This window comes from Castanea sativa, chromosome 6 (genome assembly GCF_040712315.1).
Source record: "Castanea sativa cultivar Marrone di Chiusa Pesio chromosome 6, ASM4071231v1".
Classification (NCBI taxonomy): Eukaryota; Viridiplantae; Streptophyta; class Magnoliopsida; order Fagales; family Fagaceae; genus Castanea; species Castanea sativa.
The window spans coordinates 50,287,805-50,303,731 of record NC_134018.1 but is presented as its reverse complement, the minus strand read 5'-3'; the positions used below and the strand labels follow the sequence as shown (position 1 = coordinate 50,303,731).

At 35.3% G+C, this 15,927-nt stretch overlaps 1 protein-coding gene across 4 annotated transcripts; it reads left to right on the top strand.

Annotated features, from left to right (window-relative positions):
• The first annotated feature begins 980 nt into the window (after positions 1-980).
• LOC142638963 (uncharacterized) lies at positions 981-15,723 on the top strand. 4 transcript variants are annotated; one of them, XM_075813041.1, is made up of 9 exons: positions 981-1,186; positions 9,155-9,258; positions 9,408-9,795; positions 11,008-11,169; positions 11,690-12,424; positions 12,605-13,014; positions 14,306-14,404; positions 14,487-14,621; positions 15,423-15,723. In XM_075813041.1, exons 4-9 carry the CDS (start codon positions 11,064-11,066, stop codon positions 15,570-15,572), a joined length of 1,635 nt encoding a protein of 544 aa, XP_075669156.1. In that variant the 5' UTR covers positions 981-1,186; positions 9,155-9,258; positions 9,408-9,795; positions 11,008-11,063; the 3' UTR covers positions 15,573-15,723. The 4 variants fall into 4 exon arrangements, with proteins under 4 accessions (XP_075669156.1, XP_075669155.1, XP_075669157.1 ...); XM_075813040.1 differs by having other exon boundaries at positions 9,155-9,795; XM_075813042.1 differs by lacking the exons at positions 9,155-9,258; positions 9,408-9,795 and having other exon boundaries at positions 982-1,186; positions 11,693-12,424.
• Positions 15,724-15,927: the final 204 nt, after the last annotated feature.

Sequence of the window (15,927 nt, the reverse complement as noted above, 5' to 3'; positions counted from 1 at the left end):
TAAAATTTGATGAAATGTGACTCAGATACCATGGATCTACCAACATTTCTCTACCATTAATAGTCATAGTCATCCATGTTAGGAGCAAAAGGTGTGTCCACAATCCACATAGTACTTTCTCTCAATTAATAACCTGTTGGTGCAGAATTATTAATAGATAGAATGAGTCTTAGAAGGAATTCCAAGCCAAAAAAAGAAAAAAGAAAAAGGAAAGAAGAAAGAAATGATATCGAGTTAGAAAATACGTACCTTAAGGACATTGTGATTGATCACCACACCACGGCACCGCAGGCATCACTGTACACAGAGAGAGACTCAATACACGACCTCAGACGTGTGTCATAAGGAGCGTGCTTTTAACGTAACAATTACAGAGAAACTTCTTATTATTATATCAGCAGAACATTTGATATAATAGACATACAATCTCAAATCTCAACCAAGCGATTCAGAATTTCAGACACGTCACGTCATCCACATAAAATAAAACAGCTCTATAACTTGGCCTTTGGGAAATGAAGAATAATGACAGTAACACAATAAAACCCACAATTTGCAGACTTTGCTAGTTCAAAATAAAAATAGTGAGTCCACAATTTTACAGTTCAAAATTTACAAGGACATTGGTGATAAATTGTGACAAAATTGTGAGTTACTGATATTATTGGGAAATCAATCAATTCATCTCATATAATGCTAGTACCACAATTAAACTCACAATTTTTGCTGCAATTATTAGGTAGTGGAGTAAAAGTTATACTTCTTCGCAACTAGCAACACGAGCATTTTGTGGTAAATATGCACGGGATAAAAGTGTACTAGTTATCTTAAAATTTTGACACGTGTCCGAATCGCAACGTTGTTATGCACGGGACAAAAGGCATGTTCTTGATGTGATACCAGCAGCATTATTCATTAATTAATATTTAATAATAATCCGGTTGCTTTACACGAAAAGCACCCGATCATACTTCCCACTTTATTCCCTCCCAATTTGTTCTCTTTTTCACGTCTCAGTTCTCACGTACCTTTCTTTTATTTAATTCCTTCCTTTTTCGTCTCAAAAACAACAACCACCTCTCCCTTCTCTTTCTCTCAGGTACGGTTTGTATATCATCTCTCTCTCTCTCTCTGAGCCGTTCGATTCTTTTACCACCGGGAGTCAACGTTAAATCCTACGTCCAAGGTATGCTCTCCGTCTCCGGCACATATTCACAACTTTTTCCGATCATGCATGCTGTGCTTGATCACATTCACGTAATCTAACTCTTAATCTGCTTGCATTATCACTAATTATTGATTATGACCCAGTTTAATGAGAGACAGTCTGAGTCTGATAATAATTTTCCTAGTTTTTGTTTCAATTTGTTAAGTTGGTTTTTACTTTTCGAGTTTTATGTTTGCTTTTTGTGTTTTTTAAAGCTTGTCTTTCTAGATTTCACATAAAGGCTTTAAAAAAAAAAAGATTTATAATCGATAATAATAATAATAATAATAATACAAATAAAAGAAATAAATAAGTTTTTGAATTTCCAATTTAATCTGTTATTTATTTATTTAGTAAAAACTTAGATGGTTACCGTTGACTATTTGTGTTTTTCTTTTGGATTTATGGTTTGTAAACCTTAAAATCATTAACAAATTGATCATTTTTTTTTCTAAATTAAATGGTTTTGTTAACGTAATTCCTTTTTTTTTTTTTTTTTCAATTGATTTTGTGTTGTAGCAAAGTTTTGTATGATCCTTTGTATTCAATTGTTGTATTTTAGTCATAATAGAATGGTCATTATCAAAGGGTGCTTCTATTTTGTTTTAATGGTTTCTTTAGAAGAAACAAGGAAGAAGCATGAGTTTGCTTGATGGATTCAATCTTTGTACCCCCAACCCAAGAAGCTCAAGCCCTTAGGTTTGCGTTATAGATTTTGTTGTTTGCATCTTCTACATCAAAGGGTTTCTTAGAGTGCAAGTTTTTTTAGTCCTTTCAATTTATTGTTTCTTGGAGAAGTTTGGAATGTAGACTTACAATAGAATACTTGTTTTACAATTTATGGATTGTATATATATTTTTTGGTTCTCTGTTGTTCTCTAGTCATGCCTTTTTTTGTACCTTGTTCTACCTTTTGATTCTCCAAGCTTGTTTTGTTTCTCAATGCATTCATCTTAGGATCATTATTTCACTCAATAACTTTATTTAAATTTTTTTGTCTATGTCCAATAAAAAAAGACATATCATTTAAAGTAGTAATGGACAGTATGATTTCAGATAGAATAGAATTGAGATAAAGATTACATTTGGCTGACCCTAGCTGACACGTTGAGGATCCATAACCGATGCCAAAATTTTGAGATTAAGGCTTTGCTGTTGTAGTTGTTTTTTGTTTGTTTGTTTTAAAATTTTTTTTAAAAAAAAATAGAAAAGGAAATGTCAATTAAGGAAGTAATATAGAGTATGTCTTTAGATAGAATAGAATGGAGGAAAATAATACATCTGACTAACCCTAACTAATTAGTTTAGAATCCATAACCGACTCCAAAATTTTGAGACTAAGGATTTGTTGTTGTTGTTGTTGTTGTCTTGAACCTAAGATGTTGGGCAACTTTGTATGATTCAAGTACCCATTGTGTACTCTAATATTGCAAATATTTTATGATAACTAAGAACTATATATATATCAAAATTATTCTGGTCCAAGAACTCTAACAAGTGCGGAATAGAGGGTGAATTTGAAGTTGAAGTCCACTCATATAATGCCTTAAAAATAATAACTTCAATTTTGTCGCTGGTAGCTCCTTTTCCCCAAAGCAATGGGTATTCCTTTCTCTTCATATGCACCATATTAAGCGTAGTGGAATAGTCTTCCAAATTTTGCCATTAGTCCTCTGGCCAAAATTCTCTTTCCAACAAGACAATAAACAAGCACATAATTAGGCATTACTGAACTAACACCTAACAAAGATAATAAATTGTAACCACATTTCTTAGGCAATGTCATAATGCAAAAAAAGACGGGCCACTGCTCCCCGTTGCTAACACATAGAACATTAGTCCAGAATAATTATCCCCTGCTTTCTTAGATTATTTTTTGTCAAGATTTTCCCCAATATTGCACTCCAAGAGAAAAAAGTCCACTCTGAGCAGGATATGAACCTTCCTTATACTTTGCTAGTTTGCTGTGGAAAATGGTTCCTCCCTTCTCTTTTCAATGCCTTGTAGTAGCTCTTCACTTGAAAACCATGATTTTTTTACCCAAACCATTTTGTCTTCCTCCTCCCATCCTATCTTGATAGCCTATAAATAATCCAAAATGTGCTCTATAGATTCTAAATCCCTATCATGAATTGCTTAGGAGAATAATGGGTTTGAATAAGTGGATACATTGTGATATTTTAAATAACCAATCAACCTGGTGTCTCTGTTCTTAGCAATTAAGGAAAGTGCAGGATAGGTTTCCTTCATCATAGTATCCCCATTCTAAGTGTTATGTGAAAAAATGAATTTTGCACCTTGTACCCACCTCAAATTTGAAAATTTTCAAAAGGTTGTGCCAACCTCTTCTGATTTTGCCCCAAAGACTCACTCTGTAAGGCCCTCTAACAACATTAGAGCACCAAGAAGTGTAAATCTGATGGAGACACTATAGGTAATCTCTTTCTACTCTGTTGGGGTAGCTGAGGTGATATGGGGTTTTGTATTGTGCTTATTAGGGTTGAGTTGGGCGATGCCTAGGATGGTGTTGGATTTACTGACCTATTGGACAGGTTTATGTGGCCAAAAGGTGCATGCTGAAATTTGGCCCGGGGGAGGGGGTATTCCTTCATGTTTGATGTGGATATTTGGAGAGAAATGAACATGTACATTTAAAAGTAAAGAATGTTTGAGAATCCAGCTGAAATTTCAGTTTATGGGAACTCTTTTCTGGTGGGAGCAAGCTGCTAGGTCATCTTCTGCTTCAGATCTTGTAGATTTTATGGAAAAATTGCACCTTAGTTGATTTTCCTTGTACTTTGTTTTCTCTTTTAGGTTCTCCCTTTTTTATACTCCCAGTGTACTTGGGCTACACCCTTTTTTTATTAAATTTATAATAAAAATTCCAAGAAGTGCTTGATTAAAAACCAGCAGCCTCTTAATTCCCAAACCTCCTTCATGAATTGATGTGCACACATTCCAGTAGACCAAATGTTTCTGCATATCCAAAAAAACTAGTTGACATATGACTAGTTGACATATGAGTATTATATACTTATATGATTCTTTTGAGGTAAAAAAAGTAAGAGCCTATTTGGTTACACCATTTTCAGCCTGTTTTTTGTTTTTGTTTTCTAAAAATCATGGGCCCCACTAGTGTGATAGTTGTTGGGCAAGTGTTTTTGTTTTCATTTTCTAAACTGAATCCATTTTTCACTCTGCAAAACAAAAAAGTAGGAAACAAATTTTTGGTGTTCTCTGAAAATTGAGAACTAAATTCAGTGGTAATCTTGTAAATAAACTGAAAATTTGTTGGGCCCACACATGTGTTGTCTCACTCAAACTCACCGAATATACTTTTCCTATATTGGGTTATGCCACTTAAGGTACTTGAGGTGTTTGAGTCTTGGCTAGGTAAATTTGGACGACATCGCAATATAGTTTTTTGGAGACTTGTGCCGCATTGCTTGATGTGGTGTATTTGAAGAGAACAGAATGCTAGATGCTTTGAGAGATGTGAGCACTCCTTACTAGAGATTAAGTCTTTCTTCTTGCGTACTCTCCTTGTTTGGAATGTGGCTTTGTCGCATTGTTCTTGTTTTTCTCTTCTTGCTTTACTTGATCATTGTAATTTTGGTTCTTGATTTTTTCCCCCATGCCCCCATAGTACATCCCAAAGTACTCGGGTTGGCTATTTTTTTCTCTGCATATCCCAACCTATCTATCTATCTATCTTTTGGTGTTTGTGTAAAATTTTTTTTGTTAGCTATCAAAAAAAAAAAAAACAATTTTTTTGTTTTCTATTCTTGAAAACTTGTTTTCAAAAATAGGAGCAAAACACAAATCATGCCAAAATTTTGTTTGTAGAACTGATTTCAAATACAATTTTTTGAAAACAGTTTTCTAAGTTTGGAAAAAAAAATTTGGATGACCAAACAGGCTCTAAGTTTTTGTTAAAAAATCACGCCAAAAATATTTTTGCATGAAATATTGAATTCTTGATTTATATTATTGGGTCAAGGATCTGTTGAATTCTTTGAGATAGCTCTTCTTCATTCGTGGTTTTTGTGCAATGTACAAAATTACAAAGTCCTTCAGCTTTCTATGTTAAGTCTCTTATTAATGTGGTCCTTCATTATTGTATGTTGAAATTCCAATAGAAATTTTATATTTTAGAACATGATAGCTGTTGGGTCAGGTGAAATTTGGAAGGAGAGCAAGGGATTCAATCAGCATCTAAATGGGAAGGGGCTTAATGATCCAAACTAGGATGTTGTGATACCGAGTATATATAGTGATAAAAACTAGTGTTAAATTTGAAGTAAATACATATGGAAAGGATTAGACGTTTTTTAGTGGCTGATACTTGTCTTCAGCTTTCTTTTCAAATTTTTCCTTGGGTGCTTTCTCTCTAACCTTGGGCCTGTTGGAATCGATGCTGTATGGAGAGAAACAACAGGCCATTGTCATTATTTTATTAGACATGCAGGTTTGGTTGCTAGTGGACCTTATAGCATTCTTTTGGGGGCATAGAGAGAGGCAAAGGTTAGAAGCTTGATGGGATTTAGGGTAAAGGGGTGCTGCAATTTTGATCAGATGGTATTAGATGTTCCTAATGCCCCTGCAGATACATCCACGAGTTGATGGACAATTGCATTTTTTGAGAGTTTTGGTCTACTACTTTCATTGTATTATAACATATGTGGATGAATAAGTTTTTTTACTTTTTCCTTTTTAATTTCATTTTTGTTTTCTATGTTTTTGCAAAAGGAGCACTATATTGTTAGAATTCTATATCAATCACACACCTATAGCTTAGTGAGTGTCCTTGTTCTTGCCTGTACATCTTCTTGATCTCAGGTTGCAGGTTGAGTTATACTTCTCAGCTTTTGTACTTTGTACCATTTTCTTCAAATAAATTTTTTTATTTTCTCTATATATTTTCTCTTGTTAGATTGGACTAAAGCCTCTAAATTAAAAATCATGAGCTGTGTGGAGGAACAAGTGTGCTATTTAAATAAAGTTGATAGAAGAGGAAACTGAAAAAAATAAAGTGAATTACATGGATTTTACTAAACACACCTAACAAAATCATTGGTATATAGAAAGGGCAGTTAAATAACAGAAAGAAAAAGGGCAAGAAACCCCCTCCAATTGGACTATTATTTACCTCTGAAGTCGTGCTATTTTAAGAAAGTTACATTGAATACAGATGCTACATTGAAATTGAATACAGGACTATAATCTGTTGAATATCTATGAAATTTCTTTTTATGACTTCAGTTTATCTTATTGTGTTTAGAAAAGCTGTGTAAATAAGCCCACTCCTGGAAAATAAACTGACCATGTGAGGTCAATTAATGTTTTACATGATCAAAATGAGGCTCACATCTCAAGATATTTTACAGCGACTAGATTACTTATCTCCCCTTATGTTTTACAGCAATTAGAATAAAATGGTTAGCCTGTGATATGAACGTCATACTTTTTGTAGTGAAAATGGCTTCATTTATGATCTTAGATAATCAATTTTTGCTTATTGTTCCAATGTTCCATGCATATGTGATATCAAGTCCTCTCATGTTACGCATATGGAAGAATCCAAAAGGGCAAGAGATCCATATTTTTCTCTGTATGTGTACACATGTTCAGAATTGATTCATGTAAGAGGGTCCTGCAATATTATTTCTCTTTAAGGACTCCATGAAGGCAAAATGAAGGTAGTAATAATACTTATATTTTGGTGAATTTCTCAACTCTCCTGTAGGATTAGGTGGTTTCCACCATGCTATTTCAGCGATTCTGATGTTTTTCTTTCTCTCCTTTTAGAAAGAGAAAGAATTGTACCCTTTTAGAAAGATACCATTGGTGAGGTATACCTATTCTAGACTCTTCTAGAAGATGCTATTTGTGAGATGTCCTTACTAGCTGTCACTATCAGAATCTTGAATTTAATCATCTAACCATTATTCTTAGAGTAATATATATATTGTTAAGTAAAAAAATTCATTGAAAATTGAAATAAGAAAATACAATGAAAACAAGGCACGCAGGTACTGTGCTATAGAGACAACATAAAATATAAACTAAATAACAATGAAAGTACAAAAATCAAGAAAATCTGGCAAATAATTTAAAAGTAAGAACACCAGAAGCATTTGCCCATTCAAAAAAAGTCTGAAAGAAGCTTTCAACTCATGAATCGATCTTCCATTTTCTTCAAATATATTCTTGTAAGATTGTTCATCTTATTTTCTTGAAAGTTGTAATTTTCATGCTTCCTAATTTCGCTTTTGTGCTGGTTCCTCAGCACACTGCCTGTGTGCTTTGGTTCCTTGTGTAATTTTTGTTTTCTTCAATGAAGCAGTATTTACTTATATTAAAAAAGAAAAGAAAAAGAATGTTCGTCTTATTTTTCCACTGCTTACATTTTCCTGTTAAGAGAATGTGCAAAATTTCATTATATTTAAGTTCTCTTTTGGAGCCTCAATTGTATCACTAATTGTCGGTGTATCTCCTTGCCTTCTTGGGAGGAAACCTTAGAATGTGGAAAGTAAGAAGAAAAATGTACTTGCCTAATCGAGTGCAGAAGCATAATACAAAGCGATGACGCATAGTACTGGTGAGATAACTTGGTTACCACCACTCTTTCTTCTGTAGGTTGGCTTCTCAATACCTAATCCATCCCATTATACTGCAATAATCAAGCCATGGTACACATTGTTTCCAATCTTGTGTTACCAAGCATGTAGAAGAAAATTTCCATCTCATACTAGACAAGATGCTAAGTGGAGAAATAGCTACACCATTTGTGAGATTTGAAGACCATCATATTGATGTCCTTACAAAGTCTTGTGTAGGAGTTGATTAGAGCCTATTTTGTTCCAACGTGGGTGTGTATGACATATATGCACCCTACCAACTGTTATTATCAAGATATTCTTTTTAGTATTTTATTTTAAAATCTTCTCCTTTATATTTGGAATGGATTGGGTGAGGGTTGAATACGGAAAGCAGCTCATTTTCTTAATTCCTTAGAAAGAGAAAGAATTGTCCTTATAGAAAGATGACATTTGTGAGGTGTCCCTGTTCTGGACCATTCTAGAGGATGCTAGTGGTAAGGTGTCCCCACCAACTATCATTATTAGAATATTCTTTGCAATATTTTGTAAATCTTCTCCTATATGTATGGAATGTATTGGATAAAAAAATTATTTCCTGATTTCTCTCTCTCTTCCTCTCCCCTTCACATTCCATGGAGCATAATATATGAGTTGTCACTAAGGACTCATGCATTGGTACCACCTCATATTTACAACTAGTTTATGTGCCTAGGCCCATTGTGTTTCTTTCATATTTTTTCAGTTACTTTAGAGAGGAAGTTTCTTGATGTCGTAACAGAGACTTCAAAAGAATCCAATTGTCTGATTTATTAGTTAATAGGCAATGAATGGGTAGCCATATTTGGTAAATAGCTAGTTAAACTTTCAACTTCATTAGCATTCATCTGAAACCTTTTATCTTTATCAGCATTCATCTGAAGCATATTAAGTTTGGTCTCATTGAGCTACAGAGGAAAAAGAATCTGTATATTGAAATTTTTTTATATAAAGAGAGAGAGAGAGAGAGCTGCAATTTTGTCCTAAAATCAACCTTGTGCTGGAGGAGCCTAGTGATTCTTAGATGGTATATTATTTTCAGTTGCAGGAGAGTCTTTATAATTCCTTGTTCACCATGCAGAAACTATTGCAACATGGGCTTGTTACTGTGAGTCTGGATATTTTTCCCATCGGGCATTGGTAAATCCTTAAGTTCTTACTGCATTAAATGGAGACTATGAAGTGGGGTACAACCTAATGAATATGCTGACTGCATTGTGATGTGGTGTACAAGATTTAAGATGGTGCACTCGATAGCTCTCTGATTTGCATATACTGAGATAAACTTTATTTTGCCCATTGGATATAGGTGATACCTCAAGTTCTTGCTGCATTAAGTGGAGATTACGAAGTGGGGTGCAGCCAAATGAATATGCTGACTGCATTGCTATCAGCTGTATGAAATTGAAGATGGTGCATCTGCTAGCGCTCTCATTTCTCTATCATATTGCAGTTTAAATTTTCCTACGGTTTTGTGATATAAAAATTGCTTTTACTCACAATGATAAAGTTTCCTGTTACTTTCCATATATAAAAATGTTTATAATTTTCTTGTAGTATAGTTGGCAAATAGACTGGGAATCAGCCTCCCCAAAATTGGGAATAAGGCTGCTAAACTACCGCCTCTCGCAGACCCTGCTGAAGTATGAACCTTGTGCACACCATTTTATAGTTGACAAATGGAGGTCAGAGGGACTGTTGTTACTGATTGGATGGAGAGAACCAGCATGTCTTTTAGTTTAAAGTGCAATAGTTTTGATGCTAGAGAAGTTGTTGATGACTGATGAGGTTGAGGAAGTGTTGATGTGGATTCAATGAGGAAGATGAATAGCCTGAGTTGCATTTAGTGCTGGTGATATCCTGAAGACTGCTATTGTAATAATATAATTGTACAATGGTAGGTATGGGGACATCGGAGAAGTTCGAAGAAGATGAAGCAGTATCTTTTTGGCAAGTCCATATAGCTCTTTATGGCTAGTTTTATGAAGTCCATCTGCTGTTGTCCTTTTCACTATGGGTGATAGAATTTCATTACCCTTCAAAGAATCAATTTCTGGTCATGATCTGTGTGTCACGCATTTCAAGATTATAGCTACAAAAGTTCATCATGATTTGTTTCAAAGACTTACCTAGCACCTTAATCTGAAGCAGTTCCATACTTTGTCTTTGATAAGCAGAAAAACTTTTCCTAACCACTTGATTTGATAAATGCATTGTGTAGAGGTTTGATATAATACCAGAAGACAGCTGAGCTAAGTGGTGTATTTGAAAGTGTTTTTTACAATTACTGAATTACGTACTTGTATATAGAGTAATACTGTTGTGCTTAAACAATCATAACAGTCACTTGTTATCTCAGTTATACACCGAAAAAGGTTCTTTGCTCATACCAGATATACGTAATTGATTTTGTTATAAATTGCAGTCATAGACAGTTTGGTGTGTTGCTCGTTTAACAAGGAAATAGCAATGTATTTTGGGTTCATTTAACTTGTTGCATTGTTCTATATTGTTAACATGTAGATCAGTGAGAAGTGGTAGAATGTTTGATCCATTTCAATAATTTAAAGGTCAAGTTAAAAAAATGTAGTTTTTAGTATCTTTATTTTTCTTCAAGAAAAATTGCTCATGTTGTAAAGTGAGATTATGCCTTGCTAAATCGCATATGGGGAAAATATTTGGAACAATTATTAACGGTGTAGATGTGGTGTATATGAATATTTCTTTTTCTTTTGCTGGTATGGTTCCTCAATGTTGTGAGGGATTATGTGGTTTTCCTTCTTCCTATTCCACCCTATTGTATCTGTGCGATATTATTTTAAATGGTTCCTAATATCTCCAAGTATAGAATCCTTCTTTGGCCTCAGCCTTGTAGTGTTAGTTTAAAGGGCAATGATTCGTGATTATGCCAACTTCCGTGAGCATAGCTGGTCCGATGATACTTCTAATCTATTACAAAATTAGTATATAAATATGCAAATGCTTAGCTTGGTAAATGATATGGGCAGACATACATGCACTATAAATAATAAGACTGCATAAACACACTCATACATTCATTCATGCATGCATGCATTTATGTATGTCTATATTTGCAGAATTTCTTTTTATAAATATATATGCTTTTTAATTGAACCTTCAAACTCTTATGCTTATATGCAGGTCGGTGTTGTTTCCTCTAACTCCAGATTTGAATCATTTTGTCCTTTTAAGTAGATATGGGACATAGGCACTTTTCCAACTCATTGCAAATGCCTGAGTTTGAGATGGACCAAGACTTTCATCATAGTCGTGGAACTTCTGAACAGTCTTACATTCATATGGGTACTGGTGTTATGAATGTGTTATTTGTATTATGTCCAATTATCCAATAGATATTTCTTTTTCTTTGGTGATTACTTCATTATTTGATTGAATGTTGCTGCCAGCATCTAAAAAATATACTAGATTTTCTCCAGACATGGATAGTAAAGCACGGGATGAAAAGCAATTAGCAGTTACCATTGACTAAGTTATTTCATCTTGAGTTGGGCTGAAAGCAAAGAAAATTTTGAACTCTCCTTATTTTGTGCAATTATGATTGAATGTCTGATTCCAACTTAATTTCTGTAGAGTTCCCCAGCATGTTTCCCTTCTATTTTGACCTTCGTCCATCAGTTATGTCCTAAATCAAATGTTAAATGATCTACTTCTACTAGGTCCAGAATTCCTAAAGAGAAATTTTTACTGTAATGCTCTACCTCGGAAATTCCTAAATGATCTGTTTCCTTGCTAGTAATAGTTATTTATATTTCTGCCACTCATATTGCGGAAATGGCTATTTTTCATTTGATAATTTGTATAGCAGGAAGGGCCGTTGCTCCCGAAAATGGTTCTATCGTTTATCCGATGGAAAATACACTGATGAGTGGAGTATACTGTGCCTCTTACCGGAACTTGGAATGCAGGCCTGTTCAACATTCCTTCTCTGGTGTTAGAGTGGAAGGTCCACATTTTCCAGTGGCTGATTCAAGATCATCATGTGATCCCTTTCCACTCTCTCCAGCTTATCTGCACCCAGAGAATAGTGCCAGCCATGCTCATTTAAGTTACTATAACGGGCACAACATCCAAGAAGTGCAAGGTGGTGTATTAGATCCTACAATGGGCACTGGAAGAAGTCCTTTCAAAAGAAAAAGCCCAGGCCTTTCTTTAGCCTGTGATAGAGGCAGCACAAGCAGATTTTACGTTGCTGGAAGTTCCTCTGGTTCTTCTGAATCTCATCCAGGGAAATCAACTTCAGACTGTGAAAACTATACTTCAAGTTCCATTGGCTTCCCTCCCTACAGGGGTGGCAGCCCCCTGTTTGGCAGTGAAGATTCTCTAAGGAATGTGAGAAGCCGATCTAGACTGGATTTGGAACCCACCATAGGGAGAACTTATATATCAAATCAAACTTCTCATCATTACCATCCAGTGACTCATTTGGCCAGCCAATCTGGAACACTAGACGTTACTTATACAAATGCTGATGTAAACACTCATAATCAGAACCATGCCACTCCACCTCCTGCTGCATACGGAAGGTTTCTGGCTTCAGGTCAGTTAAGACATGAATATAATTATTCTTCTTCACTATTATATTATGCCACTCTTCTGAGAATTTACCAACTTATTTATTATAATTCCAGAAAACATTGGCCAGGTCAGTTAAGATATAAATATTACTCTTCTTCACTTTTATGCCACTGTTATGAGAATTGACCAATTATAATTCCAGAAATCAATGGAATGAGCCATGAGAGGAATCAGCATCTTGTTGGAGCAAGTACTGCAGATATTGGTCACGTACACCTTAATTCCATACCAAGCAGAAATCCCTTTCCATCACCTCCACAATATCCTCATGGTATCTATGCGCAGACCACGTGTGAAGGTCATGGGAATTACTGTCGAAGAGCTACATCTTCATATAGAGCCACTCCAAGTTTCTCCCGATTGGGACATGAAGCAGCTCACTCTGAAAATGGTATGCAGCTTCTCTCAGAACCTTCCTCTTACAGATATTCAAGGTCATCGTCTGGCAGAGGCTGGCGTAATACTCATTGGGATGGAAGGTCGAGGATAGCGAATGAGAGATTCAAATCACTTTCTAATGCTGCGGATGCACATGATAGAATGGGACCCGAGGTGAGTAATTATCATTTTTCAAGTTTTACATGTGCTATGAAGGGAGCAAGATCTGGTACAACCACTGGATTATGACATTTGACAATCACTGAACTGATAGGTTTTGAGCTTCATGGTTTCCACTGTGGAGATTTCTGAGTCCTAGAACCAATATGATATCATTCTTAATCCTATACCTGTATAATTTTTTCATAGTTCTCCCCCCCCAATATCTATCATTAATTGGATGATTGTGCTGATTGGATCAAAAGCCATCTAACAAGGACTTTGTCATGGGTATGTTTTCAAGACAGAGTAATGTAATTATGACCATGCTAAGATGTACATGCTTGTTATACATGTTGATACCCGTGCAGAAAGGGGCAAGGAGAAGTCTTTGTTATATTTGATGGGAAGGATGCAAAGGCTAAGGATTGTGGGGGGCTGTTTTTTATGGCTTACCTTTTTCATATTTTTAATCTCTTGGTGGGATCTACGCTGGGACATGTATTTTGGAAGACACCTTGTTTTGTCCTTTTGGTCTGTGGAACAGTTCTATGATTTACTTTTTCTTTTCTATTGATAAAGCATATGCTTTACTGATTGTGTGTAGTTAAAAGGAGATTGAGAAATCTTAACATAAAAATGTTAAGAATTTCTTCTCAAAATATTATAACGGTGAGTTGGAGATATCGTCATTAGCCTTCTGTCATATACCGCATAAAATTGAAGCAAGTCATCATGGTTTATTGAGTTTAGCCATGTTATGACTTCATTTCAGTTTATAGATCCTTCTTGTTGGTTGAACCAAGTCCTTGAAGGATGCTTTGAGACTGAGCTTGTATGTTCAATCAGGGGCGGAACTAGACTTTTATGAATGGGGGGGGGGGGGGGGGGAATAATAATAAATATAAAAATTGAACCAATTCAAAAGTGTCATACAAGAAATAAGAAGTGTTTAGGGGCCCAACTTCTATCTTTTGAAAACTTTAAGTAAATTTAGGGCTAAAAATATAATAGTTAGGAAGTTTGGGGGGTCAACCACATTTTTTTTTTAATAAGTAAATTTGGAGGTAAAAAACTAATATTTGAGAAGTTTGGGGGGGGGGGGGGTATGGCCCCCCCAAGCTTCAATGTGGTTCCCCCCTGTGTTTAATGTCTCTCACCTATATATCTTGCCAAGATACTGAGTTACCGACTCTCTACAAGCCAGATTCTTGTTCTGCTTATTTGGTGGCATTGTGCAAACTGGATATATAGCAGCTCTTATGGTAATTCATCATGTGATGACATGTACTTGTCATATTTGCAGGCTATAATGATGGCTGATCACTCACCTATGCATGGCTCCAGAAATTTGATTGATCGGTATAGGGACATGAGGCTTGATGTTGATAACATGAATTATGAGGTAATTATTACCTCATCTATCTCCTTGTTGTCTTTTGGATTGTCCCAGCTTCTGTTGACCATAAATCATTGGCTTCGGGCAGGAACTACTTGCTCTAGGAGAAAGAATAGGGCATGTAAGCACTGGCTTGTCTGAGAATATGATTTCAAAGTGTTTAATGGAGAAACCATATTCTTCTTCAGAACTTAACCTGGAGGACCGCTGTGCTATTTGCCTTGTAAGTATTTTACTGTTCCTGTCTGGTCGTCTCTTTGATTAGGAGTGGCATGCATTTGAGATTTGGACCCAAAAGTATGGCTACTCATGATAATAGATGGAGTTGTGAAAATTTCATATAGTTTAAATTACTATGGTTAATGATTTTGAGCCATGCTATTTTCTTGTTTTTTTGAAATTGTTTGAGTCCATAATGATAGAGAATTGTGAATATATTTGAAAGTCTTGCAACAGCTTGAACTTGGACAGGTTGCTTGGATTTTTTTTTTGGCTGAATAAACATCAAGGTTACTTGGACATTTGAATATTACCGTGGCACAGCATAGATATTTTTTTTTTTGCTTGAGATTTAGGGCTCTTAATATTCCAAATTAAATTTTCTGTGGTCCAAAATTTGAGTTTAGTATAGACATGCACCCAGTTAGATGCACACATAGTTATGTATATAAAAACCATATCTGGATATGTTATTTCTAGATTAGATTCTTATTAGGTGTGATTTATCAAGTATTGGGCCCTGGCTTAATCTTATTGGTTCCATTTGCTTCTTGAAAAGCAGTTTACCTCGTTTGTTCGAAGAAATTAGCAAATTATTTTTTGATTCATGTCACAATCTAGATGGCTGACCCACTCTTAGTAGGCTTTGTGGTTTGTGGTTATCATTTGGGCAGTCCATGTTCCTAAAATATGAGATTTTTAATTGAAAAAAGTGATGTTGATATCTATGTGTGTGCGTCCATGCATCCCCTTCCGAGGGATCTCTTAACTTTTTCAGGATTTGGTTGACATCTGCAATTTACAGGAAGAGTACAAGATTGAGGAGGAACTCGTGAAAGTGAAGAACTGTGGCCATGAGTACCATGTGGACTGCATCAAGAAATGGTTATTGATAAAGAATGCCTGCCCCATCTGCAAAGCTCCTGCTCTACCAGATAGTTTGAATGCGCAATAGTTAACATTTGCTCTATGTTCTTTCAATCTCATTTTCTTGTAAATATATAAATGGAATTGATGAGGGGAATTACAGAGATCTCTCATGGAATGTGTATAGAATGTTTGAAGAAACTTGGTTTATTCTCAGTTCACTTATATTATTGTCTCCCATCTCATATTTATCATATCAAGCTCCAGCCAAATCTGAACTTGTTGGGAAACAGTATCAAACAATGATACAACTGTGTCCGGAAGTCTCTATCTCCTCATTTGAAGATGAGAGTATTTCCATTTCCTGTACAGTTGTCCCGTTGTGTTTTGAGTCTTTTGACTTTTTTCAACCCTACTAGTCGGCAATAGAATATGTATTGCCT